The sequence below is a fragment of the Artemia sp. Qi Xiang Cuo genome, chromosome 12, assembly GCF_049724085.1.
Source record: "Artemia sp. Qi Xiang Cuo chromosome 12, ASM4972408v1, whole genome shotgun sequence".
In the NCBI taxonomy this organism is placed as follows: domain Eukaryota; kingdom Metazoa; phylum Arthropoda; class Branchiopoda; order Anostraca; family Artemiidae; genus Artemia; species Artemia sp. Qi Xiang Cuo.
Genome location: NC_142805.1, coordinates 47,642,797 through 47,659,704, shown reverse-complemented (window position 1 = coordinate 47,659,704; position 16,908 = coordinate 47,642,797). Strand labels below are relative to the sequence as shown.

At 34.8% G+C, this 16,908-nt stretch overlaps 1 protein-coding gene across 1 annotated transcript in view; it reads left to right on the top strand.

Annotated features, from left to right (window-relative positions):
• The first annotated feature begins 3,126 nt into the window (after positions 1-3,126).
• The window catches only part of Mcm7 (minichromosome maintenance 7), a 51,626-nt gene continuing 37,844 nt past the window's right edge, over positions 3,127-16,908 (top strand). Inside the window, exons 1-4 of the mRNA XM_089098271.1 lie at positions 3,127-3,234; positions 10,795-10,898; positions 13,550-13,690; positions 16,358-16,530. Coding sequence (XP_088954397.1) covers positions 3,198-3,234; positions 10,795-10,898; positions 13,550-13,690; positions 16,358-16,530 — 455 coding nt within the window. The 5' untranslated portion in view covers positions 3,127-3,197. The remainder of the gene's footprint in view (positions 3,235-10,794; positions 10,899-13,549; positions 13,691-16,357; positions 16,531-16,908) is intronic.

Below are 16,908 nucleotides of genomic sequence, written 5' to 3'. Positions count from 1 at the left end.
CTAGTACCCTTTTTAATAGTCGAAAGTGATTGGAGGGCAACTAACCCCCCTCTCACTCCCACATTTCCCCCTAACACATCTAATTAAAATTATGAAATAGCCATTTTATTCAACGTAGTTTTAAGTTCTGTAAATTATACCTTTGAGCAGGACAGTCCCGCACAGTCTTCAGGGTAAGGGTTATAAGTTATGCCCTGGGGGCATATAAGTTTTTATTGCAATCTTTGTCGTAGAAACTTCAAAAGGGGCTCATTTGATTGGAAATTCAAAGGTGTAATGCCCTTTTTTATAGTCCAAAGTGATTTGTGGGCAACTAGCCCCCCTCTCTCAACAACCTTTTCCCCAGACACATCCAATCAAAATTTTTAGATTTTGTTCAGTGTTGTGGATTTCCAGGTAGAAATTATGTTTTTGAGGAGGACAATCCCCCAAAGCACTCAGGGCAAGGGTTGTAAGTTATGCGCTGGGGGCATACAAGCTTTTTATAGAAAGTTTTCTCCTGAAAACTTCAAAAAGTTCTCATTCGATTGAAAATTTAAATGGCTAGTGACCTTTTTAATAGTCAAAAATGATTGGAAGGCAACTAACACCCCTTCCACGCCCACCATTTACCCAAACACATCCAATCATAATTTTGAGATAGGCATTTTGTTCCACGCAGTTTAAAGTTCAGGCGTGAAACTACCACAAATCAGCATCGATAAATAAATGAAACCCAAAACGAACAGAAATTACAATAATTAACCTGGGGGCATATAAGGTTTTTAATGATAAAGCTGTCGTAAAAACTTCAAAAGGGGCTTATTCAATTGTAAATTAAGAGGGCTAGTGCCCTTTTTAATAGTTAAAAGTGATTGGACGGTAACTAGCCCCCCTTTCACACCAACCATTCCCCCAAACACATTTAATCAAAATTTTCAGAAATCGTTTTTGTTCAACGTAACAGAAAGTTCTGGAAATTAGGTCTTTGAGGATGACAACCCCCTATCCCCCCCAGGCCTCAGGGGGGAGGTGTAAGCTATCCCCTGGGGCATATAAGGTTTTTATTAAAAGTGTTGTAGTAAAAACTCCAAAAGGGCTCATTTGATTGGAAATTGAAAGGGCTAGTGCCTTGCTGAAAGTGATTGGAGAAAGACTAACGCCTCTCTCACGCCCACCATTTTCCCAGGCACATCCAATCAAATTTTTTAGATACGCATTTTGTTTAACGTAGTTGAAAGTTCTGGAAATTAGGTCTTAGAGGATAACTACCACCTTCACAGCCCTTAGGGTAAGAGTTGTAATTGATGCCCTGGGGGCTTATAAGGTGTTTATAGGAAGTGTTGTCGTAGAAACTCAAAAAGGGCTCATTCGATTGGGAATCGAAAGGCCTTGTGCCATTTTTAATTGTCAAAAGTGATTAGAAGGCTCAAAAAGAACTCCAATAAAAAAAATGAGCAAAAATAAAAACAAATAATCTACCAAGTGTGAAACTCCCACAAATCAGCATCAATAAATAAATGAAACCCAAAAGGAACAGAAATTGTAATAAATAACCGAGTCAAACTCAAAACGAGCAGAAATTGACATAAGTTGGGCTCAAAACCCCTATGCCTTCCCAAGGTCAGAACAAAATTTGCACTTCACTGAAAAAACACAAATTAATTGCATTGTCAGTTTAATATACATATACTGATATTTAGTAATCAAAATGTTAATATTATTTGATTTATTAAAGTTATAAAAGTAAAACATTTATATTTTTTCAGTAAAGTGCAAATTTTGTTCTTACCTTGGGAAGGCATAGGGGTTTTGAGCCCAGCTAATGTTAATTTCTGCTCGTTTTGAATTTGACTCGGTTATTTATTGTAATTTTTGTTCGTTTTGGGTTTCATTTATTTATCGATGCTGATTTGTGGTAGTTTCACGCTTGATAGATTATTTGATTTTATTTTTGCTCATTTTTGGTTTAATGTAGTTCCTTACTTTTTTTTGAAAAACCTATTTTGTGGAAAAAGTTTTTTTGATTAATATTAATTTTAATAAGCCATGACTTTGAATTTTAACTTTTTCATTCGTCAGTTAATGTTTAGAAATAACAGTGAAAAAAGGTTTATTGACACAAGTCGAACTCAATGGCTAAATAAAGACTTGGCAGTGGCGGATCCAGGGGGGGGGAGGAGAGGGGGCGCGCGCCTCCTAGCTTAGTCTATTGTAGTGTAATTTACTTAATTAACTCAAGTTTGATTAATTAAACTTGCTCCTAACGCAAGTTTATCGGATCAACCTATTTTGCGCCCCCCTAAAACAAATCCTGGATCCGCCCCCGAGACTTGGTTTACGGAATTGGTTCGGATCTTTCTGTCAATGTTGCGAACATCTACAAACTAAGGTGTTGTGCAAAGCCTGAAAGGTAAATTTCTTGAATCAAGTCTGCCTCTTGTAGATCTGCTCTCTGAAATTTTAAAATACAGTGAATTGCTACGGAATGTTTCTTTCTTATATTGAAGTTACTTAACAGAGGTAAATGTAAAAATGTTCCGTGCGAGCAAATTTTAGGTTTTCTTTTTGGTTCTCCAATGGAAAATTCCATGCGTGTTAATCCGGCATAATACGAATTAAAAAAAAGTCTTAATTAGTTAGTTTAGATGTTTGGGAATTCCATTCTCCCTATGGGAAATTTTACAAGGAGTTTCGTAATTCCCATTTGGAGTATGGTTTGGATTTTTTCTAACTTTTCCGTACGGAGGGCTGAAGTGATTGGGAATTTACGGCGGTATTTTTGAAATTTGAAAAGCATATCGATTGTCAGGCATCATAAAACACCCAATCTGACTGCCGTTGTACAGAATTAACAACTTTTGTATGATGCTGCAAGTTCAGAATACAAGAAAAGTCAAAAGCTAAAAAAGCAACTTCAAGTCTGTATCTTCAGTCATGACTTCTGAAGTTTGAATATTTTGCCAATATTTGCAGTTCGGATACGTGTGAACATTCTCCCTATAAGAAATTCCATGTGTTTTCCCCAAACGTCTGAACTATCTCTTACCGCTAATTCAACCGAATTTGGAGAGCCGTTACCAATTTTCTACCGAAAATCGCCGGAATTTTATGAAATGTCTGCAGACTCAAGTGAAAACACTGTTTGGAACTTCAAAATTGCCGCCGCATTGTATTGTTAGCAAATATCATCATATTTCCACAGCCAAAAGTGAAATATGCCTGCTTTTCCTAGAGACTACGAATCAGAAAGAAGTAAGACAAATCAAAAGTTGATTTACCTCTCGCTTGGCTGGGTCTGAGGTGTATCAGCTTAATATTGTGCAAAGTGTGACTGACTGAAAAAGCAGGCTAGGGCTATCATAGGCTAGTTTGCTAGATGCAAAAGCCTGAATTGCTGAGGGTCAACTTAGTTCTCATAAATATGATGTAAGATTCTCTATGGTGTAAGTTTAGTGGTTGTCTACTTATAAATTAGCATCATAATAAATAAAAATAGCCTAGTAGGCTATGGTAAAATTTTAGTTTAAGGGCTTTTTGCTCACTTGGAAAGTAGCTGGTAAATTGGTAAGGATATAGAATAGTGGCTCTCCAGTAGGAGACATGATAGAACAAAAAGAGAGGCACATGGTAGGATAAATTTATCACTGGCAACATAATTTAGGCCTAACCAAGATTACAGTGAATACATCACTTGATACATTTTTTTCATGCTGGAAGAAATTGAATTTTGAGCCCTTAAAGCAGCATTCACAAGCATGACTAACTAGAATCCCATGTCTAGACATGTCAAGCCAGAATTCAATGTCTAGGCAACAACCATTCACAAGTAAAATTTGGCACTTAACTAGAGATGCCAGACAAGGTGCTTGGCTAGACATAGTTCTAGACTCTAGAACTCAAATGTCTAGGATTTTTGATTGCAGTCAAGTTCCACTTTTTCATCATTTAGGCCTATGTTTACATTTTTAAACTGATATTTAAATTTTTGTTTTCTCATTAATTGTTTTAGGCAAATATGCAGCACCAGATATAATAGTGAAGAACACTAATGCTGTTGTTTGGCTTATCTCATATTGTGATAGTAAAAATAGGGATTACAATTTTCAAAATTTTGCCTGCATAAGCTCTCTTGATTGGCTAGAAATGACAATTTGAAACTAAATTTGTAGTTTTAGCTAAGCCCCAAATTTTACTTGTGAAAGGCTGTTGCCTAGACATTGCACTCTAGCTAGACATAAAATTTTAGCTAGACACTTCTTAAAGGGCTCAAACAGCTCATAGTAACCAAAAGTTTAAAAATATGAGAAAACTGGTTAATAAGAAAAATTGCCATTTGTAGCTGATTTAGGAATGGGTAGTTATTGTTTTCATTAGTCTTAATAGTAGCCTAAATTGCTTTTATTAAAACAAATTTACAGAAATTTAAGCTGCTGATTTAATCTTCTGTAATTTAGAGTTGAAACCACTGCACAATTTCAATTTCTGATAGGCTAGAGTACTGTAGGCTATTCCAGTTTGTTGGGTATGACAATCAGCCTCCCAATTTTAGTCAAGTCTCCTTTTGAAAACTTTGGCTGATGTTGAATACACTGACTCTTTACTTCAACAGTTCCAATCATTGATGCCCTTTTGGCTGATAAAATCTTGTCTAATTCTGCAGTTGACTCTGGGCTTAAGCTATGAAGCTTGTTAGAGTGACCTTATATTTGTTTTTCTTTAGGTAACTGAGTGAAGGGCTTGTTTTGGTGTTGGTTAACCTATTTATGTATCAGTAGCATGTCACTATGCCTGTATTGGATGATCAGAGATGGTAGTTTTAGGGTAGATAGCCTTTCAATATATGGTTTCTCACCAAGTCCAGAGATGCATTCAATTGCCCTCTTTTGCATACCTTTAATCAGCTGTATGTTACTTTTGTAAAAAGGATCAGCAAGGCAGGTTCCAAAGTCAAGGACTGATCTCACAACTCCCTTATCCAGCTTTAAACAGATTCCAAGTGACTGGCTAGTGATAGTTCTTTTAATAAGTCCAAGGCTTGATTTTGCTCTGGGTATGGTTTGTTGAACTTTACCCATGAATGTATAATTTTAATATTCTGTAAACAATTTTGTTTGGATCTTTGTATTTATGTTGTTTCATGTTGTATGCTTACCTTTGTTATGATATGCTTGTGCTGCCTGTAATGCTCTCATTGTATTGCTTGCTGTGTGCTTATGCTTGTTGTTTTGTGTTGCAGGTCGGTTGGCTTCAATAAACTGATTTAATCAAACGTCTCTCATTGAATACAACATTTCACAAGGTTTTTAAGTTCAGTATTGTGACTATCTATGTTTTTGTTCTCAAGCTGGTCTCTTTTCTGCATTGTATATCAAAGAAAACAAATTCTGTTTTAGGGAAGGATAAGCTCTGAGTTTTCTAAATTAAACTATAATCATTCTGTTTCCTCACTGGCAAGTCCATGTATGTTAAATGCATTTAGTTTTTTTTTTACAAATCCAAATTTGTAGGTTTGGACACTGTATTTTCTCACTTTTTTAAACCAAATAGACCATTAAACACTAATTCTGAATAATTTTTGAATTTTGCTTGTTCAGATGCTGTGCCAACTGTACATCCAGTGAGATGTATACCATTCACCCTTCATGACAAGCTAAAAAGCAAGTTAGAACAGCTGGAAAAACAGGGTATTATACAGAAAGTTACAACTCCTACTGAGTGGGTAAACTCAATTGTCACTGTTGAAAAACAAGATGGGTCTCTGCATTTATGTTTAGATCCAAGGGATCTAAATAATGCTATACAACAACCCTTTTACCCCATGCCAACTTTTGAAGACATAGCTCTACGGCTTCATGGTCATAACAGGTTTACTAAGCTAGATGCCAAGTCTGGGTATTGGATGCTCAAACTGTCAGAACCATCGTCATTGATGACAACTTTCAATACACCCTTTGGAAGATATCAATACATGAGAATGCCTTTTGGGATTTTGTGTGCTCAGGACATATTCCAACAGAAAATGGAGGAAACGTTCAACAATCTAGAAGGTCTAGGTGTGATTGTGGATGACATAATAGTATCTGGTAAAGATGACAAGCATGATAGAAACCTTTTATGCATGCTAGAGAGGGCCAGAAAGGAAGGAGTGAAATTCAACCCTGAGAAATGTATATTTGATGCACAGTATCCCTTATTTTGGCCACATCATCACAGCTGAAGGCATAAAGCCGGATCCAAGGAAGGTTCAGGCTATAAAGGAAATGCCGTGTCCTACAAGCAAGGAGGAGCTCATGACGTTTTTAAGAATGGTCAATTTCCTATCTTGTTACATTCCAAATCTCTTGACTTTGAACAACTCATTAAGAGAGTTAGGAAACCAGGATACATTCCAGTAGACAGATGTTCACAAATCAGAGATGGAGAAGATCAAGGTTTCTATTTGTCAGAACCTAGCTGCATTTGATGCTTAAAGTAAGGAAGTAGAGTTGAAAACAGATGCATCAAAACATGGCCTTGGGGCAGAGCTTTTAACTCACAGACAGATTGTAGCATGTGCCTCAAAAGCATTGAATGAGACAGAACAGCACTACTCACAGATCGAGAAGGAGCTGTATGCAATCATGTTTGGCTGTCGGAAATTTCACCAATACATTTATGGCTGAAAAGTCAAGCTGTACACAGATCACAAGCCTTTGGAAACCATTCTGTCAAAGCCTTTGTCTCAGGCACCACCAAGGCTGCAAAGGATTATGCTTCAGATACAGCTGAACCATTTGGAGGTTCACTACATTAGAGGCAAAGATATCCCAGTAGCTGATGCCCTGTCAAGACTGCACCCATCTGAAGAAAACAATGATTTTCAAAATGGGATTGAATTTCATGTAAACTCGTTTGTTAAGCTCATACCTGTTAGTGATACAAAAATGGAGCAAATCCGAAAAGAAAATCAGTGAGATCCAGTCATGCAAACCCTCATCAAAGTGATCCAGGAAGGGTGGCCTGTTGTCAGAAAGTCTTGTCCAAGACCTGTTATCCCATACTGGAATTTCAGAGAAGAGCTGGCAGTTGTTGATGGCATCATCTTGAAGGCTGACTGAATTGTCATTCCTTTAGCCATCCAGCCAAACATTCTCCAGCAACTGTATGCATCCCACATGGGCATGGAAAAAACCAAACAGAGAGCACAAACTGTGGTTTTCTGGCCTGGAATGAACCATGAAATAGAAGAGTTTGTAAAGAGCTGCAAATCGTGTGGGAAATATGCACCAAACAACCCCAGAGAGTCTTTGCTTTCTACTCCACTACCCAAAGGCCCATGGTAAGCTAATGGTGTAGACCTTTGTTAATTGGAGGGCAGAAATTAACTCATTACCAGTGACTACTATAGCCGGTTCATTGAGATTGACAAGTTGAACTGCACAACTTTGTCGGAAATCATCACCAAACTCAAGTCACATTTTGCTAGATATGGCATACCGTTGAAGATTTGGTCAGACAATGGGCCACAGTTCTCATCCAGTGTACATCAAGCCCGAACTTCCCACAATCAAATGGACATATAGAAAAGGCAGTAGACATTGCAAAAAGAATCGTGCAGAAAGCAGTTGACTCCAATTTGGATCCTTATCTTGGTCTTCTTGAGTACAGGAATACTCCAATCAGTGGATCTGCATCACCGGCTCAACTGCTCTTGAGTAGGACTCCAAGGTTGATTCTACCAACTATCCAGCTGAATCCCAAGGTAATACCTAGAAAAGAGATCATCAGGGTTCATGAAAGAAACCAGTGTAGGCAGAAAACCCACTATGACTGGCATGCAAAAGACTTAGCTATGCTGAGTCCAAACAAAACAGTTTGGATGAAACTATCAAAAGAAGATAAGCATTGGAAGAAAGGGATAGTTCTGTCAACTTGTAGACTCAGATGAGAGCCAGTCTATTGCGCCAGGTCCATTACTTGAGGGTACTGAGTCCCCTGAAAAACTAGATGCTACCAGTCCAACTATTGCTACTCCACCAAGGTTTAGAGTTGATGAAAATGCTGATGTTCCAGCCATACCGTTTGCAACTCCGAATCTGGTTCCAGTGAACAGTAATAGGAATTCTAATACAAACAGGACTCTATTTGGGCCACGCGTGTCAAGATATGGAAGGCCCATAAAACCAAGACAGATTTTCGATCTGTGAATAACTAAATGGAACTATGGTTATTTATGATGCTTCAGAAGAGTTTTGTTTTTTGTTTTGTTATTTGTTTTTTGTATTTTGTATGTGAAGGATGATGTTGTATGCTTACCTTTGTTATGATATGCTTGTGCCGCCTGTAATGCTCTCATTGTATTGCTTGCTGTGTGCTTATGCTTTTTTTTTTGTGTTGCAGGTCGGTTGGCTTCAATAAACTGATTTAATCAAACGTCTCTCATTGAATACAACATTTCACAAGGTTTTTAAGTTCAGTATTGAAACTATCTATGTTTTTGTTCTCAAGCTGGTCTCTTTTCTGCATTGTATATCAAAGAAAACAAATTCTGTTTTAGGGAAGGATAAGCTGCGAGTTTTCTAAATTAAACTATAATCATTCTGTTTCCTCTCTGGCAAGTCCATGCATGTTAAATGCATTTAGTTTTTTTTTACAAATCCAAGTTTGTAGGTTTGGACACTGTATTTTCTCACTTTTTAAAACCAAATAGACCATTAAACACTAATTCTGAACAATTTTTGAATTTTGCTTGTTCAGTATCAAAATTTGTAGCAACATAGTTGGTTTTTAGAGGAATTATGGACAGTTTTTGACACCATGTAAAGAAAGCAAATGTCATATATATAAACCTCATTTATTTGAGCCAAGCCTTTGCAAAGAAATGTGGGGCAGAAGGCACAAGCTAAGAAAACAGAAGACTACAAGCAATAGTCATAGATGAGAATAAACAATAGAGACAAAGCAAGACTTAGAATTAATTCAATTAATTTAAGATCACTGTAGTTTTAAAGTTTAACGAAACCACTCCTCAAATTTAGAAAATCCTGAAAAGATCACAAAAAGTATGCTTTCAAAACTTAGAGGCAAAAAAATTTTTTTCAGGGTATATTTTAGACCCTGGATTTGTTTCTGTAAGTTTCAGTTACCTATTTTAACATAGTGCTTTCCAAGATAGCCAAAAGCCCATCATCTTAGATTTTACTCTAGGACAATCAAGTGAACATTGAAAGGTATGTTTATTTCCTAGTTCTCCAGTATAGATAATCATATGTTGCTTAATTTTTTCAGGGTTTGGAAAGGAATTAGCAGAGACAGCAATTATTATAGTTGGAAAGCTATTTAATTGTAGATTAAATGGTATATTTCACCTTCTTGCTACTGAATCGGTTTAATCTGTTAAAAGTAACTTTTTTTGCTTTCCTATCTTAGAAAGTGGTTGAGTTTGACAAACTCACTAATGGGTTTAGAGCCTAAATTATTTACCAGAAAGTCTTTATTTCCACTTTCCTATTTTCTCTATTTCCACTACTTTCCAATTTTATTGGCTTAGGAAATTGCACAGGAGACAAGTCACTAGTCCCAACTTTGGAAAAAATTCCGTTGATTTTGGTCTACAAGTCTGATTTCATTTGACTCTAGATTGTGAAAACACAATCCCAAGGGTTTAAGTAAGATTTCAAGCCACATTAGTATTGACACTGACAAAAGCAGACTAATCAAAATTATGCAATTAACAAATCTTCTAAGCCTTAGAAATAAGAGACCCATTCCCAATAGTTCCATCTACATAACTACTCTCTAACATAGTCATGTAACTACCTGCCTTTATGTGTAGAAATTGCACTCATCTTGTGGTTCAGTTCAATGACCTTAACTATAGAAGACAGTTTTGTTTTCTTTATGGACAGAGAGGAATGTACCCAGGATTTTATTTTGGGAGAAAGGAGAGGGAAGGTAACATAAAAAAGTATTATATGTATGTTTACATTATATGTATATTTATATATATATGTGTGTATATATACCTCACATATATATATATAAATACACAGTCCATGTCCTTATATATGGACTGTAACATATATATGTTACAGTCCATGTCCAAAATTTGGTTAATGTTGACATTCACCAGTGAGTGTCCAATCAATCAATTTATTAATACTAAAAAAAAAAACAATTACAAACATAAGGTTTTTACATGCCCAAGAAGCAAAATTTCCTTTTCTCTGCTTGGATTTAATTAGCTTTGCAAGTCAGCTTTTTCAATCTTATGCAATCTATGATGGTAAAAGTTAAAGTTGGGTTAGGTTAGATTATGTTAGGTTAAATTTGGTTATAAATATCAGAAATGGGTTAAGAACCTAAACTAACCAAACCTGTCACCATCAAACACTACATTAAATTAAGAATGTTGACTGGCACTACTGACTAAATCCAAGGAGAAAAAAAAACATATATTTTGGATGTTCACCAGTAAATGTTGACATTCACAAATTTCAAACAACATTCACAGTAACACACACACACACAAATATATATATACATATATATATATATATATATATATATATATATATATATATATATATATATATATATATATATATATATATATATATATATATATATATATGTATATATGTATGCACATAGCCAGCATATAATAGAAACTGCACATTTGTTACATTTGAAAGATTTTCTTTAAAAACTCTTATCATTGGCTATTCAACTGACTTTTATCTATGCAATAAGTTGATGTATTTCCATTAATACTAACATGACTGTTGTTATGGGAGCATTTTTAGTTCTGGTTTTAAAATATTTCTTTTTTAGGTCAATTTAAAAGATTCTTTGAGGAATTCTATACTGAAGATAAGAATGGCCAAAAAAGCTTTCCATACTGTGAAGCAATCCGTAAGATTGCACACAGAGAAAAGGTATAAATATCTTAATTTTTTTCAGCTAGATTAGCTTGGTACAAATCAACTTATTTATGTCTGTACAGTTTGCATGTGTGTAGGCTTGTTAACTCTTTACATTAAAACAAAATTACTATATATTTAAACAAAGACTTATCTTACCTCTTCTGTATATTTATTTGTAATTTTACAGGCTGTAGTTTCAAATATGTTGATCAAGTATGTGTCTCCATGTTTAACCCCATTCCTGATTTATGGGTTTAGCAAGAATAGCTTTCTTTATGAATTCTCATTTCAGTCTGGATTTATGAGGAGGGGTAATAACAGTAGAACACAAAATCAAACTGGGTAATGTACCTATTACTTGGCATCTACCATCTCTCTGGTATATTATCTTGTCATTCTGAAATTGTTCTTTTACCATTCATAACCAATAAATGTACATGATTTATTGGTAGTGTTGTCAGGTATTCAGTAGTTGTTTGCAGTGGGTCTATTGGGAAATTTACTTTGGGGCAATTAAAAAAATGGATAGTAACATTATTTATGTAGAACTGTAAATATGCCAAATACTCAATACAGGCCTTGTGCAATAGCATACCTTCCTTGAATTTTAGTGGACTAAGTCAAACTATTTTTGTTTACAGAAAGTTTTTTTTAGGTTGTAGTAACTGGTACATTACCTTGTTGCAGTAAAAAAACAAATACAAGTTTAGATAGCAATAAGTCCCTAAATAGGGACTTATCTCTTTTTGAACTTTCATTTATTCATCAAAGAAAGGCAGCGTGGTCTTAAAAAACACTTATTGTAAAAAAAAACTGACAAGATTATTTTAATATTGTTCTGTCTATAGAAGCTCTTTTGAAAACATGCATTTTTTAAAGTATAATTTTACATTTTTATTTTATGATTTGAACCAATTTTTATCATTCTCAATACCATCCGTCTCTTCCATTAATTACAGTTGCATTTAGAACTTATTAAAATAACAAGCAACTACATTGTTAAGTTTTTACAAAAATAAATACAAATAATTACCTTAAATTGCATTGTCCACCAAATAAAGAATTATAATACCACAAAATAAAACTCAAAAGGGAAGAAAAAAAAAAAACGGCTGGAAGTGGCTTCCGTGGTGACAAGTATATCAAAGCTTGATTAAAATCCAAAAATAGAATTTCACTTTATTTGTGCTGAAGAATAGGGAGCTATTGAAAATTATTGAAAATACAAAAAAAGCTTGTGAAGTTTAGTGGCCTGTTTTAATAAACGGGAAAGCTATTATATTATTTTAACCAAGTTATGACAAGTTATGAAATGCTCTTCTTTATTGATACATACAGGTCTGACCCTTAGGGGGGAATGAGGATGAAGAGTTTTTTTCCCACTGGAGGAGGTCAAGCTTAGATAAAAAATCCTTAATGGGACCATTTTTTTCAGTTTTTTAGATTATAAGCCTGAATAGATCAAATTCTAAATAAACAATGCTAATTTTATGAACATGTAGCTGAAAAATATAATGTAGCAATTACTACAGTGGAGTGGCCACCTCTTAAATTGAACAGTTTCTTCCATTGTGGGTGATCTTGTCTTTATATCTTTATTACCATCCGCTTTATAGAAAGGGTTACACTAAGAACAAAAAGGGAAAATACCTCCATGCTTTGAGCATAATAGAACAAGTTTTTCAGATAATGTGGTTTGTATACATATGAATAAATTGACAATATATTAGACTTATGAGTTGCATGTAAAGGTTTTTATGAAGGCAATAAAAAGTAAACAACATGAATCCAAACATTTTGGCTTCCCATCCAGGAGCCTTTATCAATTGAGAAAAAAGACTTAACAGGTAAAACATACAGAAAAAAAAATCATAAGAAAAAAAACAGGAAAAAAAAACCCAAAGGAACTTGCATCTAAAGAACGATTGTTGTTGTTTTGAAATAGTTCTAAATAACCCCTAAAATGACTAAACACAATAGATGAGCTGCTGGTTACCCCACTAAAAGTTCCTTTTGGGAATTTCTCAGAGATCATTAGCCCAAATTTTAAATATATGTTGGAAATAAATTTTCATTACTTAAAGTCTCTCACTATATTAATACCCAAACGGACGGCCTTAATTGAGCCTTGAAATTTTATGATTATTTGAAGGAGTCAATTATATGCAGAAACACAGCTAAAGGTTTCAAGTTCCAAAGTGAAAGGGCTTTTAGCCATCCCCATTACTTACCTTAAATTACCTTAAATCGCACTTGCTAGCGATATGGACGAGTCCAGTGTACGCCAGTTTTTTTTACTTCTCAATAACCATCTTTTAACTAGTTTTGTCTTACCTCTCTACCAAATAAAATAATGAAAAAGAATTTCCAAAGACCAAGACAGTTGATGACCACAGCTTTTATCAAAGGCATTCTATAAGCATAAAAATGCGCTTCTGTTATAGTGGAGGGCCCAGTATCACGATTAATGTAAAAATTAAACTTAGCTCATGAATATACTTGAAAACATGGAGTTCCAGCTATGTTGTGGTGGTGTTGCTTGAAAATATGAAAAATTGACCTAGTCCACTTAAATGATGAGCGTTTTATTTTGATTTTTTAAATTGTTCTTTGGGAAGGAAGGACACTGCTCAAAGTTAAAATTAATCTTTGAATCCCCATAGGTTGCTCTCGAAGTGGACCTTGAGGATATAAAGAAGTATGATGAAGAACTGGAAGAACGCATCATTAACAATACAGTAAGATACGTGGCGCTAGCTTCTGATGTAGTGGAAGAGCTTATCCCATTACTAAGGGAACACGAAGTAGGTTGAAACAATGCTATTTTGTCAATACAAAAATAAGAGTTTGTTATTTTACAATTGCACATATTGGACACGCTCCAAAGCATGGTGGAGCTAATGCTAGAATTCTGTATGTCTGAGGAAACCACTCATTCTGTGCTTAAGAATACATTTTTTTGGGTTTCACTATTCATTAGCGATTCCTGTTTTGTTTTTTTTCAATAACTACTTGTAAGCTCAGAGAGAAACTGAAAAGTAGAGTGATTAATTATTTATCCCGTTTCTTTTAATTTAGAGTTTTAGTTGGAACTTGCACTCAAATTTGCATCAATTGGTGTTGAAAGTTTTATTCTTGAAGGACCAGCATTAAAATTTTGAATTCTGGTATTGGAAAAGTTTCTTTCAGTTTTGCTATCAAGTAGAGTAGAATATTTTTCCGTTATCTGAAAACAGAGTAAAAAACTTTTTAAGATGAAACCCTAGCTAGTAAAGGATCATTTTTTTTCTTTCCATTAGCACCTTATTGCAAACCTCTGAATACAGCTGAGCTGAGAAGTTGCAACATAGATGTTTAGGGTATTCACAGAAAAATCTATTAGAAGCTTGCTTTTCTGCATGGGCATTTCAGTTGGTATCTCTAGGGAGTAACTTCCATGGAATGAATAAACCTTATTGCCTATGCCTCCTGAGACACCTAGAATATCCTAAAGGAACCGCTTATTATTCCTCGAATTTGTTTCTATGACAATATCCTTCCATTGAGACTGGAATGTGGCGTTAAGGTTTTGCAAATAGTTCTGGTAGGTACGTCTGACGATATTACTGGCCTATTTCTATGACGCGACTGTTATGGATGTCGTTGCAATGCTGCATTAGGAACCCTGCAGTCATCCATTCTTAGAACATGGGTGGAGCTTATTTTGTTGAATAAATGAGTCCTTTACTATCTAAGGGTTATTTTGTTTCTTTGATACAAATCTAATTTTAAACCCTCAGAATCCAAGGGAGTTGGCACAGATAGCCAGACCAGTGCATTTAAAGTATTCAAATTAATTCTAGTAAAAATTTTGTTTTTAGCATTGTCATTTTGAGTGATATTGCCATGATACAAGCACTGTCTTTTTTTCTAAAATAGATGCTTTTGGTAAAATGTACATGATTTTTCCCATCATTTTCATCATGCCTACTTTGTGTTCAATGATTTTAAAATTTAGATTCTTTGCAAAATATCTTCTTTTTCAGATTTTATTCTGATACGTCAAGAGATTTTGCCTCTCACAAGACTTTGTGCGTAATTTAGAAGTGTACCTAGATGCTTATACCTTCCATTTTTTCCCAATAAATTTTTTATCTGAAACTCTAAAAGTAAAAAAAAAAAACACTTCGAAAAATTATTCTGCAGGACTATGAGCATATAACCAATCCAATTAAGGCTCTTGCATTTGCTATACACAACTACATGCAAATACTCGTAGTTTCTTAGAGAACTCATTTTTCTTGTCCCCCCCACTTATTATTTACCAGGTACAAATTGCTGAAAATGACACAAGGTAACAAAACTAAAACGTGCTTTCGTGTCGGAAGTTTTAACACTGAATTTGAAAATAGGATGGGACTTTTTCCATCACCTTCAATTTTGTGTAATGTTTTTCCCCAAGATACCCAAAGTTCAACTAAAGCTTTTAAAAATCGTTGCCTTAAAAATCATAGGTGCTAACAGGAAATTAGTTACATTTTTGAATTTAGCGCGTAGAAGTGTATTCATTACAATGAACCTTGACACTTATTACATTATTTCCTATTATCAAAATATTCAAATTTCGAGACAGAACTTGTATAAAACTCTGCAAAAACTAAAGCAATGGAAAAATTCTAATACTGAATTCGACAACACAAAAACCTACAGCGGAAGAAAGGGAAATTTCCTTGTGTGAAAATCTATGTTGCTCAGTGTATTCTCTGAAATATACATTGGTGAAGTAGGGAGTAGCAGTCTTTCGCTAAGTCGGGAAGTTGCGTTGCTACATGAGTCGAACTTCCATTATGGGTCACAGCCAATAGCAGCGTTAGAGAAAGGGATTTCAACTTCATAAATCCAGACCCATCATACCTATCAGACTGTAGATATTCTGCGAAGGCAGTTGTCGTCACCTTTAGACTTTGGAGCCAGACTGATTCGATTTTGCCATATGTTTTCCAGCCTTACAAGCAGAGTAGAAGTTGAGATAGTAGCTTGGAAATAGCTCCCGAGACCCTAATTTTGGAAGTAGATCAATTACTGATTGTTTCATCCACGTAGCACAAAGCTTTCCAAAATTGTAGAAAGAGAATTTTTTACACTTTTTCATATTTCGCTTTTTTTTATTTTTATTTAAAATGATTGTTATCTTCTGTCAAATGTCTGAAAGAGGAAAAAAACTGCTTTCAGTGAGCTGAAGGCTCAAATATATAAAAAAGAAACGACAATAAATAACATAAGAAGTGAAGAAAAAGAAATTTGAAAGTTTCGGACACTTATAAGTACTTGATCATTTGTTTATATGTATTAAAATTTGGGACTTGGGACATGTATTCCTTAATATAAAATTTTTATCATTCTTTAGTAATGAAGGCCATAATCCAATGTGTTGTTGATTTGTATTTAGTGTCAATTTTTCTTCTTCTGTTGAGTTCCCGTAATATTTTCAGCCCACTGTACGGGATGCATTAGACGTCTTTATAGAACATCGATTAAAAGCACAAGCCGTAAATATCTATCGACGAGCCGAGCGACTTAGTCAAAGCGATCCTGCACAGGCTCAAAACCTTGTCGATTCCCAGCGAGCTCAACAGCAATTTCCTAAAGAACTTACAAGGCGTTTGTAAGTCATTTTTCCTTTATTTCCTTACTATGACGTTTTTTTCTTGTATCCTTTCTCTTTTTCTCTCAATTACGTTTGTATCTATTATGCGCCTCCTTATTTTATTTCGCGCCTTATGAGCCTCCTTGGGGCCCGATTATTGTAAAGTTAGGATTTGGGATCAAATGATCCTCCTTTATTTGACTCTTCGAGGAGTTTTTCAGGTTACCAACCCTTGTAATCTCTGAAGGGAGTATTGAGTGTAATGGTTAAGTTAATTACTACTAATACGATTGGTAGCTATAACTGTAGCTCGAAGATAAATTCAGGTGTCTGGTAGCATAGTTTAATTTCAATTTACCTTACAAACAGTACATGACAAAAATGAAATCTCAAGAG